A 20,702-nucleotide genomic window follows, 5' to 3' on the forward strand; every position below is an offset into this window, starting at 1 on the left:
TACAGCCTGGGGTCACTTTCTGAAGGAATATCCTAATATTTCTGTCATTAAAAACTGTAAAAAGAAACTGACAACATAACATTCACATGAAAGTTTAGGAAGAAAATTCAATTTAGTTTGTCAAACTGGTATTTAGATATTGTCTTACAAACAGTAAAACGACAAACTGTTTTTATTCATATTTATTTGGCAGATAGGAATATCTTTTTTTAAAAAATCTGCCCAAACAATACAAGCCTAAAGTTGCATTTTTGCAGAGTATCAATGATTCTTGCACAAAGCTATGTCATTTCAAAACAACAACAGTTTGACTTTTATGCTATATTAAACAATTAGATTTAGAAGAGCTGTTAGGATGCTTTTCTTCCTCCACCTAACTTTGTCATTTCTATGTTATGCTAAGCTAACAGTTTCACAGTTAGCACCTAGCCTAACAACCACAGAGAGGTGTCAGTGCTTTCATGTGCAGAGAGGCAGCAGAAACTAAACAATTACTTTAGTTTTTGCATGTGGATGTTTTATGGTGTGGGTTGTTCAGGTTAACGCTGTAAGTGAGAATCCCTCAAAGCTTTTACTCGGAGTCCTGTCCAGAGGTGATTCATGTCAGAGAGAGAACCGGCGCTTTTGTGTCCGTGCGTTTTAAACACACTCATACATGGACCTAAATGTGGGGGAGTAGAAAGTGCGAAACGCTGAAATTCATTTCAGCCACATGTTTAAGCTATTACACAGAATCATCTTTATTCAGCTATAATGCAATAATCTTAAGTTTGAACTGCAAAGTATTCAAAATCGGGGGTTCATCCTTTTCTTTTTGAGCACGCAGAATCCAATAACAGCAGCTCTGTATCTATATGTTTATCAGGAAAGGGAGGTTTGGGTATTCCCTGTCAGTCCATATGTGTCACTGCGCTGACATGAATTAGTACAACCGCCTCTCCTTTTTCCAGTCTGCACTCTCACCCTTGCCTGCAGCATCACATGGTCTAATAAAGACTGTGATACACCCTCACTGCTGAGCCGTACTATTGACTACTTTACGGACGAATTTCATACTCTGTCACTGTTATGTAACCCGTTTTGTTCAAACTGAAGAAACTCATGCAAATATGCAAACGCTCAAAGCTTACTGAGCAATCAGCAACTACTGACTGGAATACTCACGTGTATTTCTACACATACTGTGCATGGAAACAATATACAGATGTTGGGTAGGAATTTTAGCATCTTGTCACATATGACATGTCATCATGCTTAACATAGTTATACACACGGCTAAGAGCCAGGATTTACCCCTTAGCACAAGCATAAATAAACAAGAGATTTATCCCTGAGTGTTTTTTTAATCAATGGTTAAAACCAAGTACTTCCTCCTTATTCTTGAATCAATGCCTTAATTTGTATTTACATAAGAAGAAATTCTTAAAAATGGCTCCTCAATCAACTGTATCCATAATCTATGCAAAACCCTTTTGATACTTTATGAGATAAGCAAGGTTACTTTGTATTTTCTTCATTTTAGTCAGAATAATAATAATGTGCACATGCAAGTGCCAGTAAATGAAAAATGAGATTTGTCATCAAAGCAAATAATGAAAGGTAACAGACTGGGATCATGAATGGGACGTGATTATTTTCATTATACCAACAGATTTCAACTGTATTAATGAGATGATGCTAAAGAGCAGATTCCAAACTGTAACTTAAAGCAGCAGCTCAGATCTTTTGAAGTGAGGTTCTGTGGAAAAGTAATATCTTACCTGTTGTGAATAGCTCTTTGAACAACCTCAATTTGGAGAAGGTTTAGGTCTGCCAGGATTGACGAGCTAACAGCTAGTCCAAGACCAAAGCAAGGTGCTGTCAACTTAAAACAGTTTTAGACTCAAAACGTTCACAGAGGTTTGTCCAAATGCTATTATATAAACGTTTTACCAACATAAATTTGGCATCACACTAATTCCGAAATAGCCTCAACTGCACAGGCTGTTCTACAACTAGTTGTGCTTGTAAATGACCATAGAGTTCCATGTAAATAACTGTGTAATGTGAAACCATCTGTGGCGTAAAGATTTATAAAATAGCATTCTATGAACAACTATGAAATTTATAAGACTGGAGTTGTTTTAAGACGGCATCAATCCGCTTTGCTCTTGGCCCTTTGACTAGCTGTTAGCCCATCATTTTTGTCTGAATTAAGCTCTATTTTTCCTGAGATTGTTCACAGACTTATCTACAACAGGTAAGATATTATTTGTTCATAAGATTCCACAAAACCCGACTTCAAATGATCTGATCTATTCCTTTAAGACAAGTTCTTTTTTACAATTACATTTCATCATCTTTTGGTTTTGTTGTTAGCTAAATTGTAGCTTCCCTTTTTCTGAACAAACTGTGCTCCCCATAAAGCATCCACAGTGCATACAAAGATACTGATACTCCGATCAAACCAACAAAAGCAGAAAGCAGAACTCATTTAGCACAATGTGCTGTTTGCCAGTAGGTTCCACTGACACACGCAGAAATAAAGCATTATGGTTCTTTAAGGCTTCAAAAACCCAGTAGAACCTCAAAAATAAGAAGAATTTCTAAAAATTACATTTACTGTTTTGCTTTCTAAGTAAACTGAGGATAATATGAAAAATGAGTAAAAATAAAGCAACAAACAAATCTAACTAGTCTGTGCAAAAGCTGCTTGGTGCCATATTTAAATAAGTCATGAATGTGCAGCCACTGTGATCCAAACAACAGCAGGAAGTGCAGAAAAGCATCCAAATTTTAATTTCTAAAAGTCTTCAAACAAAACAAGCCTCTGTTTTGCAACATTGGGTAAAAATACAGTCATATATTAAAAAATATCAATAATGATAAGAGCTCAAAACAAACAAAAAAAGCTTTAACTGAAACTATTATATTGCAACCATTAATAAAAATAATATGAAACTGGAAAAGTTCTGATAAAACCTTTAAAGGGTGCCAATGCAGCTACTGCCTGAAATTAAAACATCTGTCAACTTTCTTCTCTAAAGCCCCAAAATGCCACCATGGTAACCACATGTCTTTCACTCCCTGACAGCACTCCTAATAAGACAGAAACGCAGAGTAGAGCATAAGCCTTAAACAGTCGCAGTGTGTAGATTAAAGGTTGGGGGAAAAAGCTCCCAAACTGTGAGTGCAGAAGTGACTGGTCATCACACCTGTCAAGGTTTATGTTTGGACAGTGTAGGAAATATGAGAAGTTCAAAAAAAAAAACCTTCACTTCCTGTTTGAAGGCACACTCTGAGCTCAGATACAATAGAAGGCAATGGGAGTTTGGATGTGCGCACCAGAATTAGAGAGAAAACCATACGACCTACAGTGTTGAGAGATGCACTGGGTGAAAGAAGACAAAAATATGCACATTTTATTCTATGAACTGTATAAGAAGCTTGTGTAAAGAAGAAGATCTTGGAAAGTTTGGACTGAGTGACATCTTCAGTCTCTAAGCTGAACATTCTGCAGTAAAATCTCTAAAAATCAGAAAACCTAAAATGTAGTTGTGTAAAATCTGTAAAAAATATCCAAAAGATAGATCAGTCATCAAAGGTCCAACTTTCTGTGACACGTTAAAACTCTGAATAAAGTTCCTATTGCAAAGTCTCAAAGGTGTCTGTTATTTTTTTAATTTTTGTTTTGTTCACGTCTTGAAATATACAGCTCCTTAAATTTATAACACTATTCCCAATGGAGCCTCTTATTTTGAAGCGGTTGTTTTTTGTGGGTGCTTTCCAAAGCTGCAGGAGGAGCAGCGAATCAGAAATCTTGACGGAAACAGAAAAATAACAGCTCATTTTCAATACGGATTGCGTCAATGTGTATGCATTAGTGACCTAACATTTATACGTAGTTAAATGTCATCTTTTCCCATCTGATGTTGATAGGGTTCATTTGCAAAGAATCTCTGGTAAGTTCAGACATGGCTGACCAAACAAGAAGGCGTAAAGAACAGCCACCAATCGATGCATGCACCCTTTACCTCTTTATCTTTATATAACCAAAGTGTGCGCTCAGCCACGACTCATCATGCGTGTCAGATCAGTTAGTAATAATGGAGCAATCACTCATCCCTGCTATGTTTTTGTTCTAACTTGTGTTACTGCAATAGGAAGAGAACCGTCTGCAGCCCCAAAGCATCTCTGTTATATTTGTTTTTGACTCCACCTGTTGTAATCAAAGTTATGTTTTGTCCAGCAGTTTCAGAGTTTTTGTTGTAACCAGTGGCCAGATAAAAGTTTATTTTTATTACATCAATACACAGTGATGTTTATGGGCCAAACAGCTTTTAAACAATTATTCTCAGGATTTTCAGCTACAATCAGCTTGTCAAAAAGATTTGTTTTTCAATTTGGTGAATCAGGCTGTTAATTAGGCCATCCTGCTAACTCCTGACAATATTAGATTTGGAAAGAAAATTTTAGATCGGATTAAAAATGCTTTCATGTGAATGATTCCCTACGAATAAATGACAGAAACTCATTCACTGCAAACAAATGACTTTAATCTCTCACTACCGACTGCATTCCTGCTTGTTGAACAAATGATTAAACAAATCATTCAATTAGATTAATTCCCCTAAAAGACAATTGATTATGAATGAGTCAATACTAAACCAGTTCTGCTTTATACACCCAGCCCATGTGGTGGCCCCAGTAAAGAAATTATCAGCAACAAAATGCACCGTTTAAAAAATGCAATCACCATCAAATCTTATTCTCTTCTTATTGCTCATACATCAATATTAGCAGTGAATCATAATAAGGAATTTGTCAATATCGCGTTCTTATTATTTCTAGAGTCTCCATCTCAAAAGCTTCAAAATGATTTGTAGTTTGTTGAAATTTGGTAATTTATCATCTGTCAACAAGCTAGCTGTGTTAGAAAACTCGATTTGTTTTGGTCTGGAGGGATGCGATTGGGAATAGCAGCTCTATATTTAAAAAGGAGAATGCCCAAGCTTCACAATGACCCCATTAAGCGAAGGGATTTCCCGGTGCTACAGCTGCCGGCAGAGAAAAAAAATGGTCAGTTTCAAATGAAGTTATGAAGATTATAAGACAAAAGAATATTTCTAAAGACATACCTGTTAGAAAACTTATCAGAAGTAGGAAGTAGGAGTAGGAAGATTGTATGCTATTTTAGTTACTGGGATTGCTAAATTGCCTCTTTATGGTCTAATTTTTAAGCAAATCAAGAAAAAAAAGAATCTAAATTTTTACTTTTTTTTGAACTGCAGCCTGTGCTCATTTGGCCAGCACAGGTCACATTTATGACCATAAATAATTAAATGGAATTTAAAATAAGGGGTATTTATGCTTGTGGTTGTTGTTTCTTTTTAGTTTTTCTCATTTTTAGTAGACAGTATATTTTTTATTGTCTGTGTTAAAAGTCTGCAGAGTTTTAATAAAATAATAATAAAGGTAACATGCAACTCAATAAATAATCTCCCACAGAAAGCAGCCATGAAACAACACTTGCATAATGAGGTCCAGTGGTTGGTTTGTTCCACCTCAAGTGAAGAATGAGCAGCTGTTTAGCCATGAACAATTTTTAACCAATCAGAGCAAATTGGATTTTTTTTATGGGGGCATGGCTTCATTAAACAGGAAATAAAACCAGCTGATGTTGCAGCATCACACATTTTGTTTTAAACAATTCAGTTTTGGAAAATTAAAGCCTGGAAAATTGTTTCCTTGGACACTCAAAACAACGTTATAAACATTTAATTTAATTAAGCACAATACAGGTTCTTTAAATGGATAATGAGGTCATTTTGAAGTGGGGTTCTGTGGAAAGCTTATGAGCAATCATTATCTTACTTGCTGTAAAAATAGCTCTTTAAGTGAACAGTACTCTAAAAGGACTGACGAGCTAATGGATAATCCGGACATAGCGAAGCTCAAAGTGGATGACTGTCATCTTGAAACAGCTCCAGTTGAAAAAGTTACATCGCGGTCCATGCAAACATTGTTTTCTAAACCTTTACAGAGCCAGTTTGTGGTTATTTGCAAACACAAATAGCAGCGGCTTGCCTTGCTGTATCACTTCTTATGCAGCCTGAGGAACTTCCATCAGAGGTTTCATGACGTTTCTTCAGAAAAAAAAAACACGTAAAAATTGACAGCAGTTTAAATAATAGCATTTACAGGAAAAAGTATGAAATCTCGGTAATTTAAGTTGTGTCTTAAACAACTCCAATCTTCAAAATTTCATAGCGGTCCACGAAAACACTATTATTATTTAAACCCTAATTCTCATTGCTTCTCATTGCATGTTTTTTCTGTCCGAAATATTATTCCAGCAGGACGTGATCCCTGGCTGCACTGGAAGTGCTCTAGCTAGCTGCTGCACCTATTTGCAGCTTGCAAATAACAGAAATCTATGTCAACAACTGTGATGCAAAACAATCGATGGTGTACAGGTATAAAGTGGGATAAAGTTTTTGAGGTTGGAGTTGTTTTAAGATGGCAACAACCCATTTTAATCTTAGCTGTGTTTGAACTACCCGTTACTTTATCCTTCCTGTCAAAATTAAACTCTATTTCTCCAAACTGAAACAAAGAGCTATTTACAACAGGTAAGATATTATTTGTTCACAACCTTTCTATAGAATCCCACCTCAAACTGTCCCAGATATACCTTTAAGGGTATGGTTGACTTATTTTCTCCAAGAATTCCACTTTTTCTGGCCAACAAAACTACCGGTACTTCTCTTTCACACACAACACAGAAATGAACAACATATGAAGAACAGATTTGCATATAAGGTGGGGACCTCCACTGTGGAGACTAAAAAATGTGTTACATCACCTGAAAGCCCACTACAAATGCAAAGAAAGACATTCCTTATTTTCTTTTTTGAAAGCTAATCCTGTTAAAGAGACTGCATTTTCCTTGAATATTAGACTTCGCAGACAGTCGTGGAGGCTAACAGGAGGCACTGTGGGAATCCCTCTTAGACGGGGTGGGATTAAAGTCTTTTAAACAGTATATGTGTTTTTTAAACTCCTGTTGTTGCAGTCTTTTCTGCCTCGCGACGAGTGACTCGTCTCATTGCTTTCGTCCTCGTTCTCCAAATCCAGCTGCTCGTCTTTCTTCTTGATGTAGCGCTCGTACAGCACCATGACGACGCCCATCAACCACGCTGACACGGTGCCAGCGGCAAAGATGACGAAGCCGATGACAACGAAGAAGAGGTAGTCCCAGGAGCCCAGAGTCTGGTGACACAACGTCCGTAGCTGGATGCCCACCTCACCCAGACGGCGACCTTGCATGTCAGCAGGCGATCCGCAGACTGTCTGACCCTCATCTGTCACACAAACACAACAAGGAATGATGAGAATTAATCAGGACCATTCAGTCCATCAGCAGCCCTCACTGTCATACACACAAGTGTTCTTCCTTTTGTTAACTATAAAGACTTCTGCCTATTTTCTGATAAATTCATAAAATTAAAGGTCTAGCATTCCTGCTGCTTTTCATGCCAGAGTTTTATACTAAAATCCTCTTATGTTGAGAAATGATGGAGTTATAGCATTTTGGTTATACCTTGAAAATGACAATATGCGCAATCTTGTGCGATAATGTGAAACCTTGCATTATCTGTTAATGCTTGAAGAATGAGTTGTGAATGACTGCCAGCTACTACCACACTAAATTTTAGCTCAATAGCTGTAAAATCAGCTGAACTTAAACCTTTTTTCTGTTTTCTGAAGTCAGTTGGCTATAATGGCCATCTTGAATTGGGTTGAGTCCAAAAGTTGTTTATTTGAAAATGGACGTCCAGTGATTATTTTCTGAACGTTGAACCAAAATTCGTTTGGTGATTCATGAGCTGTACAGACAAACAAATACATACAGGCAAAAACACTGTTGCTCTGCCTTCAGCAGCGGGTGATAAATACTGGTTTAAAACTCTCTGAAAAGTTGGTTTTCTTTCAAGAATTAATCTGTAAGAACAAATAAATGTTTTTACGTACAGATAGATTGTTTTTAAATATGATGAGAGAACAAAATGTATATTCCTAAAATCTTGCTGCACTCTCCATGAACTGTTACAACATGGATGAATGGAAGCAAACTTGGAAAATCTTCAGTGAGAAGGTAATCTTAATGTTTCTACACTCTTAGTGCTCATCATATAGGTTCGCCTGCTATTTTCCACATTCCTGAGATGCGCTTGTGTGTCCTCACCACGCCCAATACATCAGCAGCATATTCACACAACAGTGCTACCACTTCTGATACAGCCATAATCTCACCACCCTGGTCCCACCTTCAGGATGCGGCTCCGTGACAAAAGATCACCACTGTGTTAGGTTGTTTCCATAATCTTGATATGTTTGCAGTATTTTCCTATAAGCAGGTCAATGAGCACATTAAATCTTATTCCTTTCTCATCCAGCAGGCCTGACCATCATGAGAACAAGTCCTTCTTAATTTGCATGCAAAAGGTGAATAAAGGATGGCTGAGCAGGAGTCGTTATTTTTTTTATTTTTTGCAGCCTTGTGGTGAGAGCGTGGCACGATCCTGTTGGTTGTAGTGAAAGCTGTAGCTGCACACAATATGCGTTTAAGCTGCACCAACAAGAGAGTTGCATTAACTTCCTTAGATCGCTGCTAGAGCAGTGTGGGTGTGATGGGGTCATAGCCTAGGCCTAGGCATGAGTCTAGCATTGACGATTTTAATCCAAATTCTCAACAACCAAGACACTCCAGTGTGCACAAGCCCCACATCATGAAGACACTGCTAACTCGCGCCACCCAGAACCTCAATACAGAAAAAAAACACTGCAACAAAAAAAAAAAAACTACAATGACCTCACTATGGAAATTTTGAGCATGCTTAAAGCCCTCTACAATCTACCACACTATATTATGTGTAATTGGGAACCCACTGCATTCTTAATATACCCCCGAAGACCTTGCCAAGACCCTGCAAAGACCATCCACATTCTGGCTGATATTCTTCTGCTGTAACAGGGTTGTTATCCAGTGTGAAAGGCGCCTCATATTTACACAAATATTCAGACCCTTTACTTAGTGCTGGTTTAAAGCTTCTTCATCAAAATCCGTACACTTATGAAGCCCTTCAGTCTTTTTAAAGAATAAACATGAGGTGCAACTTTGCCTTAAAGTTTCTTTTGTTTGTTCCTCCTGTCAGAATCCTTTGAGCTCTATCAGATTAGATGGAGGCCTTCAGGGCACAGTGATTTTCATGGCTCTCCTGTGACACTCTGCTGCATTCAGGGTTGATAATAATGAAGTGACGCTCAGGTTCCTTCACAGATGCCACTGGGAACTGTGACTAAATAGTTTAATCCTTGCTTCATCAAATCCTTTAATTTTTCTTCTCATTAGCTCAGAGTAATTCTGATGGCAGATTCCCAGCTGGAAGACAAGTGTTGTAAAGAGGAATGGCTTTTGTCTGGTGACTCTATTTGAAAGGCCAAATAGACAGAGAGCTGCTTGGGGGTTGTATGGTTTTCTCATCTCTACAACAGAAAACTGGATCTTTAAAAATCTACACTCTAAACACACCAGCAAACATACAAGATAAACAACCTTAACAACCATTTGCAAATATAACCCCAATTCCAAATAAGTTTGGACATTGTGGAAAAATGTAAATAAAAACTGAATCCATCCATCCAATATCTGCCATTTCACGTCGGGTCATGGGGGCAGCAGCTTGAACAGGGAAGCCCAGACATCTCTTTCCTTAGCCACCTCTTGCAGTTCTTCCGAGAGGATTCCAAGGCATTCCCAGTCCAGTCAAGAGACATAGTCTCTCCAGTGTGTCCTGGATTTTTCCCAGGGTCTCCTTCTAGTTGGATTTGCCCAGAACACTTTCCTAGGGAGGCATCCAGGCAGCATCCTTATCAGATGCACCGAACCACCTCAACTGGGTCCTCTCAATGTGGAGGAGCAGCAGCTCTACTCCAATTCCCTCCCGGATAACTAAACTTTGCACCCCGTCTTTAAGGCAGAGCCCAGCTACTCTGTGCAGAAAACTCATTTTGACCTCCTGTATCTGCAGTCTCATTCTTTTGGTCACTACCCAAAGTGCATGACCACAGGTGATGGTAGGAACATGGACCGACCAGTAAACAGAGAGTTTTGTCTTGGAGCTGAGCTCCCTCTTCACCACAACAGACCAGTACAGAGTACGCAATACTGCGGAAGTAGTATGTAATTGGTAATTTCAGGACTCCATTAAATTAATATATGTTGAGAAAAACTAAGTTTTAGTATTCACTCCTTTCAGAGGAATCTCACCTTACCACTTAGTTTCTGTCATCGGATCTTTTAGCATAGTGTTTTTTTTTAGCATAGTGTTTTTGAGATATTATACTAAAACTTAAAATGCATAAATCTGCACCAGAGTAACAATGTTGCCCTTCTTTATCAAAATACCACAAAGCTTTAGGGGCTTCCCTTCTTCTACAGTTCTGAGTTAATACAGCATTAAGTCACGAAAAATTATGAATTCTTCAGCCTCCTTTTCCCCACACAGGATTAGAGAGTGTCTTGGGTTTTTCTGTCTGCCTGCGACCACAGATAGAAATGCTTCTCATCATCAGGCATTTGGTTCGACTACAGCTAAGACCAGCTGAAAACCACAAACCCAAACAAAAGATTGAGTTCCCGCTCTTCTAGAAAGCTGACTGATGATACAGTAAATTCAAAGGGCCTATCACTCCAAATTAAATACACCACATGATAGATGTTAAGGTCTGCAGCAGCTGACAGCCATTTTTGTGAAAATAACCCTGAAGGTTGTTTTTTTTTGTTGCTGTGAGGACAAACTACAACTCAACAGAATGCTGCTTTTCTGTACGGACACTTTTTCTAATTGGCATCTTTTTTTGTAGCTTTTCTGTTGAGGAAGGGGAGGATTCCCAGTGGAAGAGATCAAAAGGCTTGAAAGTTTCTGCCAAGGGAACAGTTTTCTTGAACCTTTTTTCTGCACCAACAACTTTAAAATTGCAGCCTCGCTTTGCAGACATGTTTTGCTTTTAAAATGTGGTTTGTGCCTGTATGTAGGCTAGAGAAAATGTGAAATATGTCTAAAAATGTGCCACTTTAACCCCCTGCACATGAAGAAATGTTTCAGGAAAATACACAGCACAGGACACGTATTAAAGGCTTTTTGTACCACAGTAACAATTACGCATTTCTTTATTTAGCTGTGTTTAATGACAGCAGAGGCAGTTTATCACTGCACGTTGCTGAAGAGGTTTTTAAAATCCATTGTTCCTTTGCCATCTTTTCCATCAGTTACTTCACCTTTACAGTTTAATGTTCACCAAAACCAAGCAAATTTTGTTTTTAAAGAAAGAATCAAAGCCCTAGTTTAGATCTTTTGAAATTGGGTTCGGTGAAAAGGTAATAAACCTTATCTTACCTGCTGCAGATAGCTCTTTTAACTCTGTCTATATTGATGAACTAATGTCTAGTCCAAGCAGGGCCAAATCAAAGTTGATTGCTGTCATTTTAAAGCAACTCCAGTCTCAATTTCTTTCAGTGGCATGTGAATATTATTGTTTACATCTCCATCAATTTCTCTGGAGAGCTGGACTCCATCAGGGCGGCCCATTGTTACCGATTCTTTTCATGACTTTTATGGACAGAATTTCTCAGTGCAGCCAGGGGGGCGGAGAGGGTCCGGTTTGGTGGCCTCAAGATTCTGTTTCTGCTGTTTGTAGATGATGGGGTCCTGTTGGTGTCATCATACCATGATCTTCAGCTCTCACTACAGCGATTCGCAGCCAAGTCTGAAGCAACTGGGATGAGGACCAGCACCTTCAAACAGAATCTGAAGCCATGGTCTTTAGTCTGAAAAGGGTGGACTGCTGTCTCCGCATTAGGAGTGAGGTGTTGATTCAATTGGAGGAGTTTAAGTACCTCGAGGTCTTGTTTATGAAAGAGAAAATAATGGAGCTTAAGATTGGCAGATAGATCTGTGCGACTTCCTCAGTATTGGGTACTCTGATGGCCTGTTGTGATGAAGAGGGATCTGAGCTGCAAGGCAAAATAGGGGGCGGGGTGGACTCGTAGTAGAGCTGCTGCCCCTCTACATCGAAAGGAGCCAGCTGAGGTGGTTTAGGCATTTGGTAAGGATGCCCCCTGGACACCTCCCTACGAAGGTGTTTTAGGCATGTCCAACTGGAAGGAGACCCCAGGGAAGAGAGACTATGTCTCTCGGCTGGCCTGGGAATGCCTTGGAATCCTCCAGGAAGAGGTGGAAGAGGTGGCTGTGGAGAGGGATGTCTGGGGTTCCCTGTTCAAGCAGCTGCTCCCATGATCCGACTCAAGAACAAGTGGTAAATAATAGATGGATGGATGGATGGATGGATGGATGGATGGATGGATGGATGGATGGATGGATGGATGGATGGAATTGCCCCAGCTAGCTATTGGTGTTTCTGTTTGTGTCACATTTTGTGCTTGGTTTGCTAATTTGTCCAGTGTTTGTTCTTTTTTTTTCAATTTCTTTTGAATTTACAAGAATATTTCTGTATATTTTATTTCTGCTTGTGTTTTCTGTTAACAGTAACCAGTGTTTAGTACCTGTTTAACCTGGCATTTTTAGTTTTGGAACTACACCTGCCTGCCTGCCTGCCTGCCTGCCTGCCTGCCTGCCTGCCTGCCTGCCTGCCTGCCTGCCTGCCTGCCTGCCTGCGTTTTTGGGTCCTCAACAACTGTCAACCCCAAATCATTGCAAAATATGGTTGCTAATAACCATAGAAAGCATAAAGATTGATGTAAATAACCATGTAGTGAGACACTAATTTAGCTTTAAAGGGCTATAAAATAGCATTGGCACAAACTGCTGTGAAATTGTAAAAAACATTAAAATCTATTTTGGTCTTATCTTATCAGTCAGGCCAGATTTAAACTATATTTCTTCAAACTAAAGTTGTTCAAAGAGCTGTCTAAACAGGCAGGATATTGTTTATAACGTTTCTACACAACTCCATTTCAAAGCTTCAAGCTATACTTTTGATTTTTAAAATTTTACTTACTAGTACTGCCAATTTGCACCATAAAGGTTCTGGGTTTGAGGTCCCTGATCTTTTAGGGTCTTTTTAAGTGGTGTTTTGGTTGTTTCCTGTGTTGGAAAATGGTTCTGTGGGTCCTAACGTTTAAAAGACACATGCTAATTATACATTGAGTATGAGGCTGTATCATCTCAGGGCACTGTACAAAAACATTCACATACATTATAAAGAGCCAATTAGTAAAAGTTTTCTATCTAAGGAAGCCAGCAGATTGTGTTGAATCCTCACTGTCACAACCTCCCATCCTGAGCAGCAAAGAGGTGACATTGGAAAAAAACAACTCACTTTTAACGGGAAGAAACCTCTGGCAGAACCAGAACCAGAATCTGGATGGGCAGCCATCTGCATCAATCGGTTGAATATAGTCTAAGAAGTTTTACCACCTGTACTTGGTAATTTACTTGTTTTTATGTACTCTAAACAGCAAAATTACTTTGAATCTAATGGGTAAAAACTAAGATTAGATGGTTTTTGGACAGACTGACAGAATAGAAGGATAATGGATATTTACATCTTTAATATTCTCACATTGCAACATTAAATCTTTGCTCTGATGCCGAGAGAAGCTGTTCTGTGACTCGAGAATCAGAAAATATGCTTGAAGCTAAAAAATACAAGGAGTGTGAGCTCAGACACTCAAAGCGTGCTCTGATCCTCTCTGTTGTTCTCGGTACAATGTGCTGCTAGACTTTAGCAGCAGCACATTTCCCTTCCTCTCAGACGCACGCGTGTAATCTCCCTCTCAACATGCTCTGTATGGGTCCACATCTTCCAAAATGAGATTTGACTTTTTCTCCATCTCTGTTCTTGCAGAGTTCACTAACGTGTGTGTGCATGCGTGCATGTGCCTGACAGCCAGGAAGGAAACCCTTGTGGCCTCGCACACCCCCTCACCTCCCCAAAGGGACTGGCATCAAAGAAAACGGCTTTCCCTCTTTTCTTCCGCCATACACACTCTGCTCTATTTGCAGACGCTCTCCTTATATAACAGCTGACAGAGTGCTAATGTAGCCAGAAAGGCGAGACAGAGGAGAATCTGTTGGTTCCTTTCCCAAGGCTTTATTTCTCTCTCCACCTCACGCTTGCTGCTTTTCCTAAACCAAGGAGACAAGCAAGCCCCGTTGCCGGAACCAGGTGAGACCCAGATGAGAAATAACAAGGCTTCAGGGACAGAGCTTGCAGCCGAAAAACAGCCAAACAGATCCAGAATGCTTTGCTGCCCCTCACTTCGAGCACTGGAAGTATGGTTAATTAAAGGCCTAGCAATCCTTGAAAAATACATATCGCCCGCCGCCTTTCAAGCCAGAGTTTTAAACTGAGATCTTCTAATGAAAACGGATGGAGTTCTCACGTGAGAGCTTGTAAGATGTGTTAGCTCTCAGTGTGTGTGTTGAGGATGAGTCTCAGCTACTACCACACTAAATCTTAGCTCAATATCTATTAAACTGGCTGAGTGAAAGCCATTTATGTGCTTGCTAAGGTTATTTAGCTGTAGCAGCCACCTTTAATTGAGTTGACTCCTAAGGTTAATAAGTTATAGACTTACATTCAATGATTATTTTCTGAGTTTCATTAAAACCTGTCTACTGGTTCATGGGATATTTCGCTAACAAACAAACACGGTTAGCTTTAACAGTTAATGCTACAGTTTGAAGCAAGGGTTTAGCAGAATGTGTAGAGCTTGGAGTATGTTTTATGAATGATTCTGAGCTATTTCCACTCCAAATGTTAGCATAATATCTGTAAAATTGACTGAATTATGGCTATTTTTGTGTTTTTTAAGGTCAGCTGACTGTGGTGGCCATCTTAAATTGGTTTGGCTCTCAAAGTTATTTAGATATAGATGTGCATTCTGTGATTACTTTCTGAGAGTTTCATTAGAATTGGTTCAGTGATTCATAAAATATTTTGATAACACAGACACACACGGGCTAAAACCTTACTGTCAGTTTTTGGTTTTCGCCTTGGGTTTGTTATGCATGTGTGGCTGCTGGGCTGCTAAATGACGTAAAAGACTGTTTCAGAGAGGTTGTGTTATTGTCTTGGAAAAGGATTGTGAGTGTGTAGGGGCAAAGAGTGCGCGTTTTGATGTCTTTGCCTACTCCTTTCCTGGCAGCTGCCACTGGAAGAGGCCAAAATCCAAATTAAGATGAACAAAAGGCGATGAGTGGCAGGAAAATAGGACATCTCCAATTGAACTCATGGTAGACGCAGCCTAAGCTTTACAGAGACTGTGGAGAACAACACTGTGAGTGGTGTGTGTGTGTGTGTGAGAGAGAGAGAGAGAGAGAGAGAGAGAGAGAGAGAGAGAGAGAGAGAGAGAGAGAGAGAGAGAGAGAGAGAAGCAGTGGATGCTGTTTAGCAAGCGTGGTAATTGTATTATATCTATGGTGTTAGAATCCTGACTTGCTTCTTGCTCAGTAAGATCCACTATAANGAGAGAGAGAGAGAGAGAGAGAGAGAGAGAGAGAGAGAGAGCAAGAGAGGAAGAAGCAGTGGATGCTGTTTAGCAAGCGTGGTAATTGTATTATATCTATGGTGTTAGAATCCTGACTTGCTTCTTGCTCAGTAAGATCCACTATAAATGCATAGTGGCACATCCAAACCAATGCAAGAGCGTCATAACTCAAAGAAAAAAAAAAGTACCAGACGCATCTTTCAAGTTGGCAGCTAGATAACAAAGGAGGGATCAATATTTGATGGTAAAACCATGATTCATTAATCACACCTGCAGCTCTGTGTCCCAACAGCTGAATGAAATATGGATTGATTCGTCATTTCAAGATGAGAAACAGTCTTGTTGTCCTCCCAACACCGCAGAATGCAAAGTTGGATAAATGAGCCGAGTTGCGAGAAGAGAAATCAAAGACTCCTTCCTCTCCGAGGATCTGTTTTCGCCCTCTTTGTTATCTGATAGACAGACTGGTCACGCTCCACTGCTGTCACCTGCACCTCATCCCACTGAAAGATGAGAAAGAAACACTTGTCCAACCTGCACAGGGTGAAGCTGTGCAGAGGTAGGTGTGTGTTCGTATCAAGGTCTTCTTCTGGTCTCATGTCTTTAATTAGGCTAAATGCAACCCGCAGATGAGCAACTCAGGAAATATTACACTGTCATTATTTATTTAACAGAAACTAAGACAAAATGCAGCATCAGGTCTTAGTCCACCCCATCATTCAACAGCTCCCAGAACCACGGCTTAGGAGCAATAACTCTCAGTAATCTCTTCTGTCTGACCTTATCAGGCTGTCACATCGCTGTGGAGAAATTAAGGCCCACTTTTCTTTACAACTTTCCTTCAGTTCATTGAGGTTTGTGGGCATTTCTGCACAGTTCTCCTAAGGCGCCATCGCAGAGTTTCACTCAGGTTGGGGTCTGGAAATTTGACCGTCCCATTGCAGCACAAAGATTCTTTACCTTTTAGCCATACTGTTGGAAATGTTAGGGATCGTTGTTCTGTTTCATGACACAGTTTTAGCCAAGTTTTAGTTGATAATCTCACATTTGACTCTAGAATCTTTTGGTGTACAAAGGAGTTCATGGTTGACTCAGTGACTGCAAGTTACTCAGGTCCTGTGGCTGCAAAACAAGCCCAAATCATCAGCCCTCCACCACCGTGCTTCACAGTTAGCATTTGGGCTGATATGCTGAATTTGGTTATGTCCAAAGATCTGCACTTTAGGTTCTGTTCGGACCTGATGACAACCCTGCTACACTCTTCATAATTTCTTAAAATGTGGTTGGATTGTGGCAAATTTGGGCAACTTCCTTCATGAAGACAGTTGTGATGCTGCTAAACTCTAAAAGCACTTTAACTGCGGGATAGTCTGGGGAGACTCTGTTGGATTGGGTGTGGAAAGCCAAAACATTTCCACCTTCATTAGGTTTGGTTCATTTAAACACTCCAATGTTGAAAGTGGACAAAACCAACCGCACCAGGGTTCACTTGCAAGCAAACCAAGATCTACATTTTCAGGCGGACCAGAGTTAGCTTGTTTGGTCCGCACCAGAGCTCAGAAGAGCTTTCACATCTGAGGCAATGTACTCTGATCTGCTTAAAATGGACCAAACAGCTCTGATGTGAAAGCACTCTTACTAATCCACAAAGTTTTTTCCCGCTATTTCTTTGTACCCACATGCTCTGAACTCCCACTACGTCAGGATGCAGCTAGAAGATCACGCCACACTAGCACAACGCTACCAACTCAGTTCTGAGCAAGGTTTTATTTTCCATGACTTTGTCACGACCTTGGTCGTAGCCCAGGCATGAAACCAACGGGGCCAGTCCCACTTCAAAATCTTTGTGCTCCACCCTGAACCCTGATTTGCTGCCACTAGAATGACATGCCGTTGCAACTTCACTAAGGGAGTTTTGTGCACACTCAGAACCATCGTGGACCTGTCTTGCACACTGAGGTGTGCCCTGCATTCTTCATTCACACCTGAAAACTTTGCCAAAGATCCTGCAAAAATTCTGTTCCAGGTGTGATGTGATGCGACACAAATCCAGCAGTAAGACTTAATGTATGCATGGAGTCTGTATTTCAGTGGGAGGACTAACAGAGACATTTTACTGACCTTTGTCCAAGTTTAGCTTTTACCTTGTATTACTTTTTATGCTCAGGTAAACAGAAAAAAGTGAAACTCCCATTCTGTTAAAAAATATAACTTATTTAAAAATAGTCAAGCATAAGTAAACTTCTCCATTTTAAATACATAAGTGGTCTTTTTAACTTATACTTTTGTATAAGTGTTTAATCAATGTATTTGACAGTTTTAGTCACATAGTCACATTTAGAGCCGATAATATGAGCTCTTATACATCCTTTCTGGCTTCCTGCAAAATCCGGTGTGCAGCTGAGGTCATGTTTGCGTTAACTCTGACTAACGAGACAACAAACCTTCCTCAACGTTTCTACTTTTAAAGGTAGATGATCTTGGAAATCAAAAACTGGAGAAAAAAAATGCAAAAATTGTCAAATAACACTTTGCGTTTTCTTTGTTGGAGCTCCTCATATTTATCTTGCATCCCTGAACTGTGCAGAAAGTAATCCAACCTGTCTCCATGTTCACAGCAGTAATATATATAAAGTAATATACATAAATGGCAACGTATGAGTAGAGTGTTAATGAAGCCTAACAGCTTTGTTTTAAGTTTGAAGCATAAGTGTTATAAAGCAAAAAGCCACATTTAAAAAGTCTAATTATCTCATTTGTCTTTGTTTGACTTGACCGAGGCTATTTACTGCCAACAGCCTCCAGTAAAAGGCCAGGGTTTTTATATAAGCACTTATTCTAATTAGCAGACAACTGGAGCATAGCTGGACTCTCTCTGGAAAATAACATAAAAGCTCATCACGTGGCATCAGAGTGACTGAATGAAGTGAGAGCACCTTGGAACTTGAAGCTCTCCAGGTGGACCCAAAGACTGAGGTCCTCGTTGTCGCACCGGCAGCTCCAGGGGTTCCCGCTGAGCCCCACGGAGCGCAGGGCGGGCAGAGCCAGCAGGGAGCTGATGTTCAGCACCGTCAGGTTGTTCCGGCTCACGTCCACCACCTGAAGGGCTTTGTTCTCCGCGAAGGCGTCCGGGTGGATCTCGGAGAGCCCCGGGTTGTCCGTCATCCTCAGCATCACCAGGCTCGCCAGGGGCCCGAAGGTCCGGTCCTCCACCCGGCGCAGGGTGTTGAAGGACAGGTCCAGGTAGGCCAGCTTGCGCAGGTTCCCAAAGGTGGACTGCGAGACCTCCGTCAGGGAGTTGTTGCTGCAGTCCAGGTACACCAGGTCGGACAGGTAGTTGAGCGCGAGGGGCGGCAGCTCCGCGATGCGGTTGTTGGAGATGATGAGCTGCCGCGTGGCCAGCGGCAGGTCCGCCGGGAAGGTTGTCAGGTGCTGGCCGGCGCACTGGACCACCAGCTGCTCGTCGCACACGCACCTGTCCGGGCAGCCGGCGGAGACCACCGGGGACGAGACGACCGCCGCGCCGAGGAGGAGGACGTGGAGGAGGAGGAGGAGGATCAACGGGAGCCGCAAGGGTCGCGCGCTTGGCTGCGGGGCAAGACGCATGACACCGTCGAGGGCTTCATCCAGCCCGTCTGGACCGAGACAGCCGCCGTCACATGCCTCATTGATACATGGAGGTGTGTTTGGCCCAGAAACGATCCCCGCCGAGGTCAGAGCCGAACGGTTCGCCCGTGGCGCGCGCTCTCCCTCTCTCTGCTGCGCGTAATATATGTCTCACTTCATCCTGCCAGCTGGTTCCGGAGCCAGCGCGTCGAACCGGGCCGCCTGGTGCCTCCGCGCTGCTTCACATGTCACTGACCTGTCGAGTTCCTTTTGATGGCAGCTATTCGCACGTTGTAAAACACCCGACGGCGTCCTGCGGTGGTGCGCGCTCAGATGCTCCATCCTCTCTGCCGGACTGAAACCGAATCCAGCTGGGTGGGGGGTGGGGGGTAGTGAGGGGGTGATTTCACGCTTTGGCGCGAGCTGGAGCTCGACTGGAAGGGTCTGGGAGTGGAGAGAATGTACCCTATAAACACACACGGAGGCCAGCAGAGTATAATCCATGCGCATTTAACATTTACTGGGATAAAGGTCAGCCGCGAGATGCTTCAGCTGAGGCTCTGCTGGCCTCAGGTGTAGCTTAGTGGGTGCATAATCCAGACTAATGTAAGCATCATCCAAAAGAGAACAGTTCTGAAGAAATTCTAAAGGGTGCCAGCGCAGCCACAACCCAAGAAATAAGCAAACATCAACTTTCGTTCATGAAGCCCAACAGTAATTTTGTAATAATAATGAAGAAATGTCCATGTTTTGATGTCTAAACTGTATAAGAAGTGTAAAGAGAACCAAGAACAAAACAAATGGGATGGCAACAGCACGTCTGTGTCTCTCAGTCCCTGACAGCACTCTTTGTAAAACAGGCAGACAGAACTCGACAGAAAGTAAGCCTCAAACAGTCACTTTGCAAGAACTGTAAGTCCCATTAAAAGAAACCCTGAACTGTAAGTGGCAGGGACATTTGGTTGTCAGACATGTCCATTTTTAGATCTGCAGTGTTTTACGTAGGAGACGTGACAAGTTAAAGAGATTTCTCTTCCAGTTTTGAAGAGAAATTGTGAGCGCAGATGCAATGGAAGTCAATGAGAGTTTGGATGGGCGCACTCTGCAGTCTGGGGAGATTTGAGAGAAAACAAACAAAAGTGCTTCATCAGTGAGAGACAAAAAGAGGACAAAAATGCTGACGTTTGATGTTGAGTTGAAACCAGATGTGAAGATACACTGTATAAAATGACAAGACTGTTTATTCCTCACTGTCTGACATTAAATCAGAGTAGACCTTTCCTGTTTTGAGTTAGTAATGAATCCCCAAATTATTTATTGTTCTTAAACAATGACAGAGAAAAACATTTTAGAGAAATTTTGATTTCTTCATAGTCACAAATTTACATACGCTAAAATTACTTTGACTTGAAACAATTTTGGAAAGCCAAGATGATGATGTTATGATTTTGGAAGTTTTTGATTGGTTAGTTGACAACACCTGAGTTAACTGGAGGCACACCTGTGGATGTATAGGGCAGAGGTAGCTGGGTGGTCCTTA

The 20,702-nt window shown here is 41.0% G+C and overlaps 1 protein-coding gene across 1 annotated transcript; it reads right to left on the reverse strand.

Annotated features, from left to right (window-relative positions):
* Positions 1 to 167: 167 nt before the first annotated feature.
* Positions 168 to 19,522, reverse strand: LOC108238226 (leucine-rich repeat-containing protein 52). Its single transcript, XM_017420177.3, has 2 exons — positions 18,493 to 19,522; positions 168 to 7,343 (listed from the first exon to the last, which is right to left on the reverse strand). Exons 1-2 carry the CDS (start codon positions 19,160 to 19,162, stop codon positions 7,015 to 7,017), a joined length of 999 nt encoding a protein of 332 aa, XP_017275666.1. The 5' UTR covers positions 19,163 to 19,522; the 3' UTR covers positions 168 to 7,014.
* Between the last annotated feature and the right edge of the window lie 1,180 nt (positions 19,523 to 20,702).

The sequence above is a fragment of the Kryptolebias marmoratus genome, linkage group LG20 (assembly GCF_001649575.2).
Source record: "Kryptolebias marmoratus isolate JLee-2015 linkage group LG20, ASM164957v2, whole genome shotgun sequence".
NCBI classification, from domain to species: domain Eukaryota; kingdom Metazoa; phylum Chordata; class Actinopteri; order Cyprinodontiformes; family Rivulidae; genus Kryptolebias; species Kryptolebias marmoratus.